Below are 14,291 nucleotides of genomic sequence, written 5' to 3' on the forward strand. Positions count from 1 at the left end.
CTAGATGAATCAACAATTCTTGGAAGCAAAAACATTGTTTATGAAAAGTCGGTAAAGAGAAGTCCTACATTTTTATTCGTTAATCTTGATTAACTTTCTGATCAAATGCAAGATTGTAACAAATGGTTCTTGTTGATTGCTTAAGAAAATATGAAAAAAAAAAACTAGTGGTTTGTTAATGAGCTGTCATCTCCGGGATTTTTATCTGTAACGTACAACATTCTAGTTCTAAGCAAATAAACTTACAAGGAGAAGTGTCCGACTTTAGAGTCTTTGAAGGAAAGTCTGATACTAATAGTTTAGAAGCAGAAAGAAAAAAGCTGTGAAGTAAAAAAATTGGTGTTGTTCCACGAAAACAAAATAACTTAGCAGACAATCATTAACAGTTGGTGTCAAGTGCCGTAATCAACTTGCAATAAAATGACCGTTCATAATGATTTTAAACCACGAATACAGCCTGTCCGAGCTCACCGTTCGTCAACCGGCCTACAATTCACTGTTGAAGAAACTAAAAGCTCCCAAACCTGATCATGTAAACTATTAACAACACTGGCGATTTTTTAGTAATGGAGATTTTTAAAATCTGTGTAACAGGTTCAAGCTAAAATATTAAATATGTTTTTGATAGGCTATTTGTAATGGTAGGCCTACTAAGATAATTTTGTCTTACAAGCGAGAAACAAGAGTTATTTACGTTTGATAATTTGACAGTTTACAGCATTATAACACCTTATTAAAACGATTTGCGCATATAAACTATAGATTTTTGCGGAATGATCCAAGGATTCATGTCGTAATAATTCACGTTCCCGATACCTTCACGTTCAGGTTCTGGTAAGTTTACAAATATACCCCTGCAAAGTATCAATATTTTTTTGGCTAAAATGTATAACGTATTTTTTAAATGTATAAGCTAATTTAGTTTTGTTACCTATTGCATTATTGTTGTTTTTAAAATATTTTTCTTTCAAAACTGAGAGAGAGGCGCATCCCGATATCTTCTCCTTGGCTGCGCCACTAGCTAACTGCTCAACAGCAGATCTCTGGTTGCCGGCTAGTGTCGTTCGTTGGTGTTGCTGAGACTGTAGTCAGATTAGTGTTGTAACATACAGTTTGTACTGTCATAGTAATCAACTTATGCCATAATGGTACCGCGGAAAAGAATTGTTGATCTCATAAATGTCATAACAAATGCTTCGTAAGTATATTTTAAGAAATAAACTTCTGTAGGCTATATTTTAAGTATTTTCATGTTTTATCATATAATTACTTTGTATAGCTTCCTCTCAAATTAGAATTTTGTGTTCAATTCCCGAAGCGGTGCTCAGTAATTCAAAAATTCATACTAATAAATAAATATAATAGTTCTATTGAAATATAAGTAACTTAATAGAAGTATTAATTGTGCGTATATTGTAAAAACACTATGTCTTCTTGTGAAAATAAAACAAGGAAAACATGTTAATTTTACAAAATGTGAATATTTTTATTCCACTTTCACGGTAAATCCAGTATGACTAAATTGTAATATGTTTTGTTATGGAAAAAAGTATATAGTGTTTTGTCGTTTTATTTAAAACTTATAATTATTTTGTGATTTCAAACAATGTTTCAAATATAGGTAGTTGCTAAATAATACAACAAATTTACTTAATGTATTAATTGATGCATGTATTGCATTGTAGTGGATACAATTTTGTAAAAGGTCAATTATCTGTTATAAAAATAAATATTTGAAGAACTTGCTATAGACTAATTCAACGTTTGTCTCAATGACACCGGTTTCATATTTCATAAACGTATTTCTAATCTCAGTTGTTTCTCAAGAACAAAAATTGCCCAAGATAGACAGCTGAAACAAAATATTTAAGCGAAAATGATAATCCACACCATAATAATAATATTATAAGTACCATACAGGTTCGACTTGAAGACATGGTATAAGCTAGTTGCGTCTACAGCAGTCAATGTGTTACATTATGTTACTTCTGTAGCTATACCATATGGTGTTACACTATGATACCTCCTTAGCTAAACCATATGTTGTTACACTATGATACCTCTCTAGCTATACTGTATGGTGTTACACTATGATACCTCTCTAGCTATGCTATATAGTGTTACACTATGATACCTCCTTAGCTAAACCATATGTTGTTACACTATGATACCTCCCTAGCTATAACATATATTGTTACACTATGATACCTCCCTAGCTATACCATATGTTGTTACATTTTCAAACCTCTGTAGCTATAGGCAGGCTCGTATTTACGCACGTGCAGTTCTGCGCACACTGGGCGACAAGATTTACAGGCGACAAAATTTTTAGTTGTATTTTTTATATACATAATAATATATTTACAAAGCATTAACTGCATTATAATAAGTTAGTGTATATTACTAGTACATGACATTAGAGTGTTGTCTGAATGAGGTCGGCACACCGTAACATACATAGCCTACTCACTATTATTATTGAATGTGGCCTTTCATCAGATATTGTTATAACAGTTCTTGTTGTGACAGACTCTAGATATAATCCGCCCCCGCCGCCTACCGCTCTACTATTCTCGGATCAAAAATTATATATGAGTAGATACTCGAGTATAAACGTTAACCGCGAATTAACTAGTAAAGGTTTAACGTGAGCTACATTAAAAAATTAGCTTGTTTAATTCTGCGCTTACAACTATAAAGCAAATAATTTACAAACAATAACTTCTACTTTTTTATTTTGATAACAACGAAAAAAGGTACCGTATTTTGGCGCTCTTCAACCAAATTGCACTCGTAACTCAAAAACTTGAGAAACGATTAACACTACATTTTTATAAAATACAGTGGAATGGTTTTGAGTATGTAATTTTAGAATTATACAAATAAAAGTTGTTATCAAATTACCAATTTTTAATTTTTATTCTGGACTGAGATGTTTTTAAAAATTTGCCATTGGTTATGTATGAATTTAATTTTTAACCTCAGTTGCATTAAACACTAATTATTTTGTTAATTTACCACGGCCGGCGCCTGCTCGTTGAAAGGCCGCTAGACTGCCGAGGGTGGTACACCAACGACCGTGCGCGCCCGCTTGCACCCTTGGGGCTGCAAGAAGAAGCGGACATAACGTTTATCTTAATATACTTGACCATTTCATGAGAATTTTGGACCTACAATGGCAGGTTTAAAAATTAATAATTGCTTGCTAAAAAACTGTTTTAAAATATTTGCATTATTTAAACTATTTATATTTGACCTGTTTGTGCGGCTATACTTTGCATTCAATCAGACATACCGTCGGTTTTGATGACGAGTTTTCCATAGGCAACCTAGAAGGAAACCGGACTTCTATACCCACACAACCAGTTGACGAGTTTCCCATAGCCAACCTAGAAGGGAACCGGGCTTCTATAACCACACAGCCAGTTGACGAGTTTGTCCATAGGCAACCTAGAAGGAAACCGAACTTCTATACCCACACAACCAGCTGACGAGTTTTCCATAGGCAACCTAGAAGGAAACTGAACTTCTATACCCACACAACCAGCTGACGAGTTTGTCCATAGGCAACCTAGAAGGAAACCGGACTTCTATAACCACACAGCCAGTTGACGAGTTTGTCCATAGGCAACCTAGAAGGAAACCGGACTTCTATAACCACACAGCCAGTTGACGAGTTTGTCCATAGGCAACCTAGAAGGAAACCGGACTTCTATAACCACACAACCAGTCGCTACATCACACTAAGACTTGTGATGTGATGCAGTTAAGACTTGACAAGTGGTTTTCGAGACCTGAGTCTGTTCTCATGTAGTGGGTGGCCTTGCCTGATAGTTAATGGTGGTGTAAATTTACTTTCCCTACATTCTCCTTAGAGCTTCTACAAACTATTCATTACTTTAAATTTGTTGTAATAAATAAGAATGGTAACTATACGATTAGTAGACTCAAATAAATGTGTTAACTAGTATAATAAATTTAGTATAAAAATAAATAAGGTAGTTTCTAGAAAGGTGGACTATTTACGTACTCATACAATCTATTTTATTTCAGCAACAAATGTCCAGCCCACTCTCACACTGGGCCCTGTGGATTTTCACACTCCCACTCTACAGCCAATCCCCCTGCTTCAAAGGAATACGCTTTTGAGGTAATAAATCAGCTGAAAGATACATATTAACTGATGATATCAGTTTAGCTGACGTTAGTTGTATTAGTTTCACAACCACAAAGACTTTAACCCATATACCAAGAATTTGAAGACAGTTTTCTGTGTCCTTTTCTCGTGCTAATGAGTACATTTTATTTCGGCTTACTTGAGAACTGAAATCATTAGTTTGATTTATAACTATTATCTGAAACTATTTTTTTCATATTTCACTTTTAACATTGTCCTATGTTTTGTAAACTATAGTGTTATTGCTTTTTCGTTGTCTAAGACTTATAATTTGAGAATAGACTTGAAATAAATAATTTCGTTTTCTGTCTCTTTAAATTATCCATATTTAGAACTACGTCCTCATTCTATTTTTCAGTTAGGCCTACATATAATTCCTTATCTATGTTTGAATAGCCGATGTTCTCCTTTTACAAAGATTTAAAACTGGCATTTCCAACATTTTCATTTATCTGCTTCTTTATATAATTTTTACAGGTCGAGTTGATGTTAAATTTGGTAAATTGATTAACCTCCTAAGGGGGTAAGGGAAGTAGATTTTAAGTTGAACCAATTTGTCGTAGTTTTTACCAATATCTGTAGTACACTTCCTACACTCAGCTCTGTATTCTTCAATATACACGTATATTTATAAATATATTATTTCCGTGTAATTTAGACTAAAACACTAAAATATTAATGAATTAATATTTAGTATGAGGTGAAAATTTTAAGCCTTGCAACTCAACAATAATATGAATATGCATTATGAGGAAAATAATTCAAAAAACCCTGAGAAGTAATTCAGATAAAAGATGATTGACAGTTGAGAGATAAGAGTGATGCAGCTATCCACAGCACCAGACACCAATAATACAAATTCTATTATTGGTCTCTGATAGCACAGAGGCAGGGCAGAGATCAAAGGGTTTGCTAGCCTGGCGTTCGTTATCATAATTATCGCTGATAAAGATCCTTCTTATGTCCAAGCGAATAATCTTGTTCCAATTGGAATGTAAAATCAGTTTTTCTGCTTTATTATTTTTGTTAAAAGTTTTATGTAAGAGTCAAGCAAGGCAACGTTCTTCACAATAGTTGTTTAGGTCAACTGCTGAAACAAAGGAGAAAAACATAACTACTTGTAAATAAGAACTGTTCATATAATTCTTAAGAACCTACAATTCTGAAAATATTTTAATTTGTTTCGTAGCCATTATAAAGGTTCATCATGATACGCCAATAAGAATAAGGTCTTAGCTTTAGAAAAATGTTATTCGGTGAGGTTTTATCGTAAATCCTAGAGGTCATGTGATGCATGCTTAAGACATTTGGAAAGAAAGTTCGAATAACATCACGACGGTGATATTCTAATTAATCAGTGTGACATGATGATGTTGCGATCAATTAAGCAAATTAAATACTATCAGAAGTAAAAAAGTCTAAGTAAGTTACAAAACGGGAAATTCCAGTAGATATAACAACTATATCAGAATTACTAGGGAATTATTATAACAAATCAATACAGTAATCACAGAACGAGAGGTCGCTCAGCTTCCAAAAGTGAATATATGGACGACTATTAACTTAACAATCAAAAGAAAAAGGCTCGCCATATTATAAGTCTAAGAAACTATACAAACTTTTAATTTGAAAAATTTAGTTTCAGCACTATAATACTTGTTTTAGGGTGAGGAAGAGACTCAGACTCATAAAATATATATGATACAAAGTTACCCAAATTCAAAACTGTACTATATTTTAAAAATTTAGGTTATCTAATAAATTAACGGATGTCATAGATAAATAAGTACGGGTAAAATCATTAATAAGAATTAAAGTGGCTTAAAAGGTTAGAAATGTTACAAATCTTTTTCATAAGACAAATAATGTGTCACAATCACATTAACAATAGGTAATACGTTGTTTGAAGATATATTTGAAATACTGCAATTGAGTATTTGTTTGTCTCATCACATTTTGCGGTAATCGTTGTTGAAAAAAAACGTTAAAGAAACGTTGGGGTGAACGATTTCCCTCATCTATTATATCTTACAGATGGCATGTTCTACCATCCGATACGGAATGGGCGTCACTCAAGAAGTTGGAATGGACTTTGTCAACATGAAAGCAAAAAAAGTGTGTGTGATGACAGATCCTCACCTGAGCAAACTGCCAGCTGTCAAAACCGCTTTGGACGCTCTGGCCAGGCAGAATCTAGACTACGAACTGTATGACAGAGTTCGTGTGGAACCAACAGAAACTAGGTAATAGCTGTGGTTATATTACGTACACAACTGATTATATTAGTTACACAATTAATTGTGTAAATAATGTAATCAAAGGTAATAGGAAATTACGTCTGGTAATAATAGTCTTCTAAACTTGCCTTATGCCGCATGGTTTCATTAACAAAAGACATCCATTAGCCTAATAATTTATCAAAGTAAATATTACGTAGAATAAATAGTCTTTTATAAGCCATTACATAGTTTTAAAATTAATAAATCAAAATATAATTAATAATATAAATTAATTATATATATATAATTTATATAGAAATTCATAAATCAATATTTCTATTATTATATCCAAGTACAATCAAAGTTTTTCTGATTACGTCTGGTACCTTCTTCAGTTTCAAAGCTCTCACACATAGACAAATTTAATAAATGGATTAAATGTAAGAACTTTTCCAAAGAAGTTTGAAATGAGATGGCTCATCATGAGATACTAATTCATAATTATTATTTTGTTTGAATTACGACACTTTGAATTTTTAATGTGTATTTTTATAGGTAGAAAAATTTTGGTACCAAAAAATTTTATTTTGTTCGTGAGTCATTTCTTAAAAGAAAATCATTGCTAGTTTGAAATTTGCAGGGTTTATTATTGTATTTATAATTTGCAAAACGTATTAAATAACTGTTTGAATATTTGATGACTTTCTTATTTTTAACGTTAAAATCAAAAACTGGCAGATAGGCGCGTAGTTTAAAATTACAAATATTTCTTTTTAAAACACGTTTAAAATGAATACCACCGTAAATTTAAAGATCGAAATCGAGACCTTTTGGCACACTCTTTACATCTGATGACGATATTTTTAATGTATTTCCAGTGTGAGATTTAGGAGGGTTGCATTTTGTTTATTTGGTTAAAGCTGTAATTATTCTCCCGATATACGTTTAAGACATATTTAGCTGACTCGCCATTTATAAAGAGCTATTTAAATTGAGAATTTACAAATAGCTATTTTTGGTTAAGCTATTTGAATGTTATCCTAACGCCTTCAGAACTGAGAACTGTTTGTGGCTAATTATATTATGTGATAGAAATTAATATAACTGTGTTAAGCTGCATATACATGTAAGTTACGTTATGTGATACACCCATAGAATATACAACAATTACAGTCATCTTTATAGGGAGGGTTTTAAACCCACTCTGGACAGACTTCCTCAACTTTGACATGTTCCATAGTTTGTGATTACCATTCAATGTTTCTATCTCAATTTACTGGAAAGACCAATTTTCGCGAAAGAGGAAGGTTTTGATGCTCTGGGTTTTTGAGGAAGGTTGGGGGAGGCTCTGTCATGGACACCTGCAAAGCTGCCAACCTCTACAGCTGTGACCCCAGAGCTGAGACCCTGAATTTCGTCAATGCCCAATGATTACGCTTAATGTGCAATGTTTTTATCAGTTTTGCAGATGCAACCAAGTTTGCGAAAGAGGGAGGGTTTGATGCTTTTCTGGCTGTTGGGGGAGGCTCTGTCATGGACACCTGCAAAGCTGCTAACCTCTACAGCTGTGATCCTGGAGCTGAGTTCTTAGACTATGTCACCCCTCCCATAGGGAAGGGCAAGCCCATCACTATCCCTCTAAAACCTCTGATAGCAGGTAAGAGGTGTTCAGCAATAATAATAATAATAGTAACAACACCAATGATAACTATAATATTTATATTTTTCACTAATTAAGAAACTTAGAGCAAGGGTTAGCGACAAGGAGTGCAGAGCATGTCTAATTTTTAAGTTTAAAAGAGTTACCAAAATACTAATATAAAAAATTATGTAATCCTCAAGGAAGGTCTTAACTGTGTGGTCAATGTAAAGTTTGATCACACCCATTATGTCCATGTTGCTGAAGCTTACAGCTATTTAAGGCGTTTATATGAAACTGTAAGCATTAGCAACTCTTATTTACGTGTGGAATGTCTCCAGCTGCTGCTAAATCTTATCACAAAACTTCAACCATTCAATCGTTCGATAATGACAATGAAATTTTAACCAATTTAGTCTCAGGTGAATCTAACTTTAAGACAAATTATTTACCTTTAAGGAATCGCCATTTCGGAGTCAGAGATCGAATTCCAAATTTTGTGTAAGCTGTAAAAACAAAAACAGTTCATGTATGAACAAAAGATATTGTGTAAATATTAAAGAAAAATCTAAAACTGTAGCAGTGGTAACTCCAATCAAGATACGAGTATTTCAACATAAAAATGCAAATTACATGATTTTTGTAGACTCTAGTTGATCATGTGACTAAACAAACATAATCCTTACATGTGTATTTTTTGCTGACATAATAGGAGCTCTGCCGGTAGGAAGAATCCGAAAAAAACTAACACATAGCATTTAGTTTGCTTAAAGAGGAGCTGGAATACAAAACAGACAAGTCATCATTAGTCATCAAGACTAACGATAGTTCTCTTTATAAAATCTTTTCCCAAAGTTTAAACTGTTTTAGTTTCCTTTTCATGTATGTTATGCAGTTTGGAGGTGGCTGTTGGATTCCAAACACAGTGTGTAAAGAGAAGATGTGAAAACCGTGTAGTGAAAAGCTTTTAAAAAAAAAAGTTCTTTTTGCGACTTCAGTTGGTGCAGCAGAGCAATCTTATGAGGAGTTACAGTAAAATATTAAGAAACATGAAAAAGGAGTATGTTATTTTAAAACACTTTGGGAGCGGAGAGCTAAGTGTTGCTTCTCATTTCGCAACAATGTGAAGACCTAACGATACAAACAGTTACTGTGAAACGTCCGTGCGCATTTTTAAAGATGTATGATAACGATGCAACACTTTTAATGAAAGTGATTTGATTGAGTATATTTGCAACTCATTTCAGTGGCGTAGCGACAGAGGAGCGAGTGGAGCGACCGCTCCAGGGCGGGGGCGACAGGGGGGCGGCGGGCGGGCGGACGATAAAATTGCGGGAAGCAGCCCCTTCCACGCGCATCACGGCCGCACAGTGTCTTTGTGTCAGTCAGTCTGTCATTGACCTTGGCTGAGACAAAAGGCGTCCGTACAGACCCACCAAGTGATTGACTTACTTCAATTTACCTTTGCGTAGTGATTGCAGATTTAGCGTTAGTGCAAAGTATTGATTATATTATTTATTTTGATGTGATGTGATTTTGTGTGGTGTTGATTTATTACCTTTGGTATATAATGTCAAAAAAACTAAGTGGTGCTGAGTATCTGAAACGAAGGTTAGAGAAAGGTCACGCAGAAAATCTTGAACTTAAGAAAGTAAAGAAGTTATCTACCTACTTTTCGAGGGACACTTCAGTAGTTGCAGTTTCTCAAGAACCCACTTGTAGCTCACAAGTACCTACAAGTGATGAGGACTTGGAGCAAACGGTTCGGACTTGGTTCATGTAGGCTTACCTGAAGATGCAGAAGACCACGTCCTTCTTCAGGAACCTTTTTCTAAGGTAGGCCTAGTTAAAGCTGAAGGTACTGATTGCGAGTTGAACCTTAAAGAAAATGTAACAGCTGTTATAAGTTTCTTCTGATAAGGGTAATTTTTGAAAACACTCTTACAGCCAAACAAAAACGGCAAATAATAAAATTAGGCCCTCATCAGCCTAAAGGGCCATTTTCAAAAGAATCAGAAGGGAGAAATAAAAATAGGGGATTTGACGAGAAATGGTATTTTCAAAAGAATAAAGAAAACCAATTGAGAATAAAACGTAATTGGTTTATGCTATTCAAACATCCTCAATGTTTGCTATTGTCAGCCATGCTGGCTTTTCAATATGGCCTATACTGATGTGGGATTTTCGAAAGGTACGTCTGATTGGGCACATTTAGGTCGAAAACATAAAAGACCATGAAGAAGATTCGCAAAGTCATGCAATTGCGTGTGAAATATACTATCGCTGGCAGTTAGGCCTAACAGTTGATAGTGAGAATCTAGAGGAGATTAAAAAAGCCACTGATTACTGGAGACAAGTTTTAAGGCGAGTGGTGGACGTCATTATTACGTTAGCTACAAACGACTTACCACTGAGAGAGCACAGATTGTGTAATGACGATGAAGATGCAACTAAATCGAAAGGTGAAATTTCCTTAAGATAATGCATATGCTAGCAAGATATGACCAGTCCTTGCAGATTTAATTAAGTTACCAAAACGTAGTGTTAACTACCTAGTCCTCAGATTCAAAATTAGCTGATCACCTGATTTTCCAAAGAGATAAAAAAAGAAATCAAGGAAGAAATGAAAAAAGTCCCTAATGTGTCTAATTATCTTTTGATACAACTCAAGAATATAGCGAAAACCGACCAGCTGAGTACAGTGTTTCGTTATATAAAGATATATAAACTGACGAAGGCGACAGGCCAGTACAACTAGTCAATAGAAGAATGCGTTCGGGGGCTTTTTGGAAGTGGAATATGCGAGTTGGTTTTGTAACTACTTAACTACTATGTTCACGTTTTAGATAATGTGCTCAAATTTAAACTAGGGTTTTCAATACATATTTATTAAATATATTGAAATTTGTACTTTCATTCCAAACCCTATGGAATTGAATTGAGATTTAAATACATATTGCTATACACGTAAACTAGGTCTCTTACAAGGAACAAAACTTTATAAAGAATAGTAGACTGTAAGTTATTATAAAAAATGATGTTTTGGTCAAAGACGCCTTACATTGCTGATGAAATGATGGCCAAGAAAGGTTTGTTACGGTAGTGAGGTGAACTGTCGGCACTGATTGATCATGTAAGTAAAAGTTGGGGAAGGGGCGCCAGCGACTGAGTCGCTCCATGGCGCCAAAATCCTCACTACGCGACTGACTCATTTCAAAATTACCATGAAACCAGACTCCTTTATTTCGCCAGTTATCGACGTGATAAAAAGATTATGTGTCACTACGCCAAGTTTATTAAGTCTAATATAAGATTGAATGTTGTAAAGATTGACGAAACCGAGTACTACGTTAGCTCTGCAACAGAAAACATTATGTGAACAGAAAACAAAATACACACAACAAAGCCACTTTTACACAAGACTAAATCATTACACGACAACGCCACTATAACTCAACAAACACCACCTCTTTACAACAAAGCCTAAAAATTCTACCGATTCTCTGAAAAATCACTATCATACAATCAAGCTATCCATATTTTAAATGTCACCATCGTACGATCAAACTTAAACTAAATCAGAAAGCCAACACTCCACAAAATTATATTTTATAGAAATAGAGGACTGAGTGAATGAAGTGATACTTTAAACATCGAGTACAATATACATAAGTCAGAACAGGTTCTAACAATATTCAAATTTTCACCTATCCAATGTCGGTAAATTTATAATTCACCTCTAACCTTTTTGTTCTGTTTTAAAATTGCTTACTAATGATGGAATAATTACTTAATTATAGCACTGAAAATTGTTTGTTCAAATTACTGTAAATGTGCTGTTTTCCTGGGTTCAGAGGTTGTATCAGAGGTTAACTATGTCTTGTAATTATCTTACTGTCAGTCAACATCTCCGAATTTAAAACTAATATCTCTAACTGCTATTTGAAGTTCACTTCTGATCTGTAATATTATATCGTTGTCTATAAAAACTGTCAATCATAAAGACATTTCTAGATTTTTATTAAATTTCGAAACTATTTATTCATATTATTACCTACATACAACAGTGATGTATTTGCTGTTTGTAGGTAACAAAGTTTGAAATTGTAAATCTCTAATAATAAATACACGCAATTTCATGTATGACTATAACTCCTTAACAATGTAGTAGATTTTGAATTGTTTAAGAGAAATCCTTACAATATAATAGTTGTGTTAACTCCTAGAGTGCGTTGCGTACGCTAATGATGTAAAATAATCGTCAAGTACCAGCGTCGCGCACATTGGCGATACGTAATTGGTTAATATAATATTTAATATTGTGTTGCGTTATTTCGTTCATTTCACAATATAGTCATCTAACATGTGTTCTAAACCATCGATATAAAGGTTTTTTATATCGTTTTCCTTGTGAATTATGATAATATTTGTTCTGACATCTAACGTAGGATGATTTATACGTCCGATAATTGGGTGTTTTTAAGCAAACAAGAAACAATTATTAAAAAGAGTATCGTTTTGACTGTAGTATTTACTATTGCATAAAATCACTGTAAATAAGTTATATTTTAAACAGCTATTTGTATTAGTTTTTTTGTATAGGGTAAGGTAAGGCAATTTCGCAGTAAAACCTAAAAAGTTGGCTTTTATTACAAGAAATATTTATTTAAAAACTACAAAACGTATGTAATACAAAAAACACATATTAGTTTAAAGTTTTCGTTAGTTTGAAATTTATTGGATTATATATGTATATAAATATAAAATGCTGTTTTTCATAAGTCTTTCAAGGTAAGGTAACTTTGCATTAGCACAGGTAATTCCGCAATAGTGGGTAGGTAATTTCGCAAAATTGTACAAATAGGCATACCTGAGGTTAATCCGAGTCCTCACTTCCATAAAATGGCTCACAAGCGTCACACATATAAATTAGCTCCTTTGTAGGATTTTTCTGGCACTTTTAGTGATATGGGAACTTACAAAATGAACACTGTAACCACTGAGCACCATTCTTCTTCTTCACGTCTTCCGAGAACAATTCAAGCAAACACCACACTTCCAATCGTCATCAGACTTGGTAGGCCTATCTTTAGGAGTGCCGGGTTTTGGTTGATCAATTTTATCTTTTTCGGGTGGATTTAGACACTTCGCAGAAGAGTCTCGTGGCTCTTTTTTGGGGTTTTTCGTTCTTTTTATGGCGCCCTTCGTAGCCATATCTCCAACTTCAGATGTTTGTTTTGGCGCGTGAGGAACTTCAAGCAGATCTTCTACACCCAGCAGTTGTTCTTCAGAGGCGTCTTTTGGATAAAGGGTAGACAGTGTTTGTCCAAGATCACAAGGTAGGCCTGACTTCCTAACAGGAGTAGCAGGTGAAGATGGACCATTGCGATAGTGAGCCTGCTTGGTGCCAATGCTTATGCAGGAAGAACGTTGGGGCTATAAGGACAAGCCCCAGCTTTCTTGAATGAGTGTATGATATTCAGAGGAGTGAAACTTTCCAGAAAAGCAGGAGTAAAGAGCTCGTGGAAATGGGAACGACTGGGCATGTTGTTTGGGTTCAGTAACATGTGATTGTTCAACAGTTTAGCCCAGACACTTTTCAGAGACTTGTAAACTCCTACATCAAGGGGTTGAAATAAATGACTCGTGTGTGCAGGGAAAGTCATAAAGTAGATTTCATTTTGCTTTGCAAGTTCTATGACTTCAAGCCCAACATGCGAGCCATGACTCCATCATTAAGACAACAGGCCTTGCTGGACAGATAGCACCAATGAAGAATTTAAACCATTCTAGGAAAAGTTCTGAATGTATCCATACTTTTGGGGATAGCCTAATAAGTGAGTTAGGAAGACTGTTTTCTTTGAGTTGGTCACTCCATCTTATCCCTTTAAAAATCACCATTGGTGGGATGAAACTTCCATCAGCGCAAACACAACACAATACTGTTTGAAGCTGTCCCCGCTCTGCGTATGTTCTTTTATAAACATATTTTTTTCCCAACTTGACACACTATTTTATTCGGTTTGACAATATATGTGAGTCCTGTTTCATCTACATTCCAGATCCTATCTGGCTGGTTTTGTATTCCCAATTGAGACAAAAGTTTGTCTAATTGTTTAAAATAATCTGGCACCATCACTGGATTTGCCATGCTTGCTCTGTACCTTGATAAGTTTTCGGGTGTCCGAAGACACAAGTTATAGCGTTCTTTAAATTTAGACTGGCCGTCTTTTTCTCTGTTTTAAAAAAGTGTGAT

General features: G+C 34.4%; 1 protein-coding gene across 1 annotated transcript in view; it reads left to right on the forward strand.

The window, feature by feature from the left end:
• The first annotated feature begins 1,011 nt into the window (after positions 1-1,011).
• LOC124362749 (hydroxyacid-oxoacid transhydrogenase, mitochondrial-like) overlaps positions 1,012-14,291 on the forward strand; it is a 31,411-nt gene continuing 18,131 nt past the window's right edge. Inside the window, exons 1-4 of the mRNA XM_046817498.1 lie at positions 1,012-1,198; positions 4,054-4,150; positions 6,212-6,420; positions 7,857-8,053. Of these exons, the coding sequence (XP_046673454.1) occupies positions 1,146-1,198; positions 4,054-4,150; positions 6,212-6,420; positions 7,857-8,053 (556 nt within the window). The 5' untranslated portion in view covers positions 1,012-1,145. The remainder of the gene's footprint in view (positions 1,199-4,053; positions 4,151-6,211; positions 6,421-7,856; positions 8,054-14,291) is intronic.

Source organism: Homalodisca vitripennis, chromosome 5 (genome assembly GCF_021130785.1).
Source record: "Homalodisca vitripennis isolate AUS2020 chromosome 5, UT_GWSS_2.1, whole genome shotgun sequence".
Lineage (NCBI taxonomy): Eukaryota > Metazoa > Arthropoda > Insecta > Hemiptera > Cicadellidae > Homalodisca > Homalodisca vitripennis.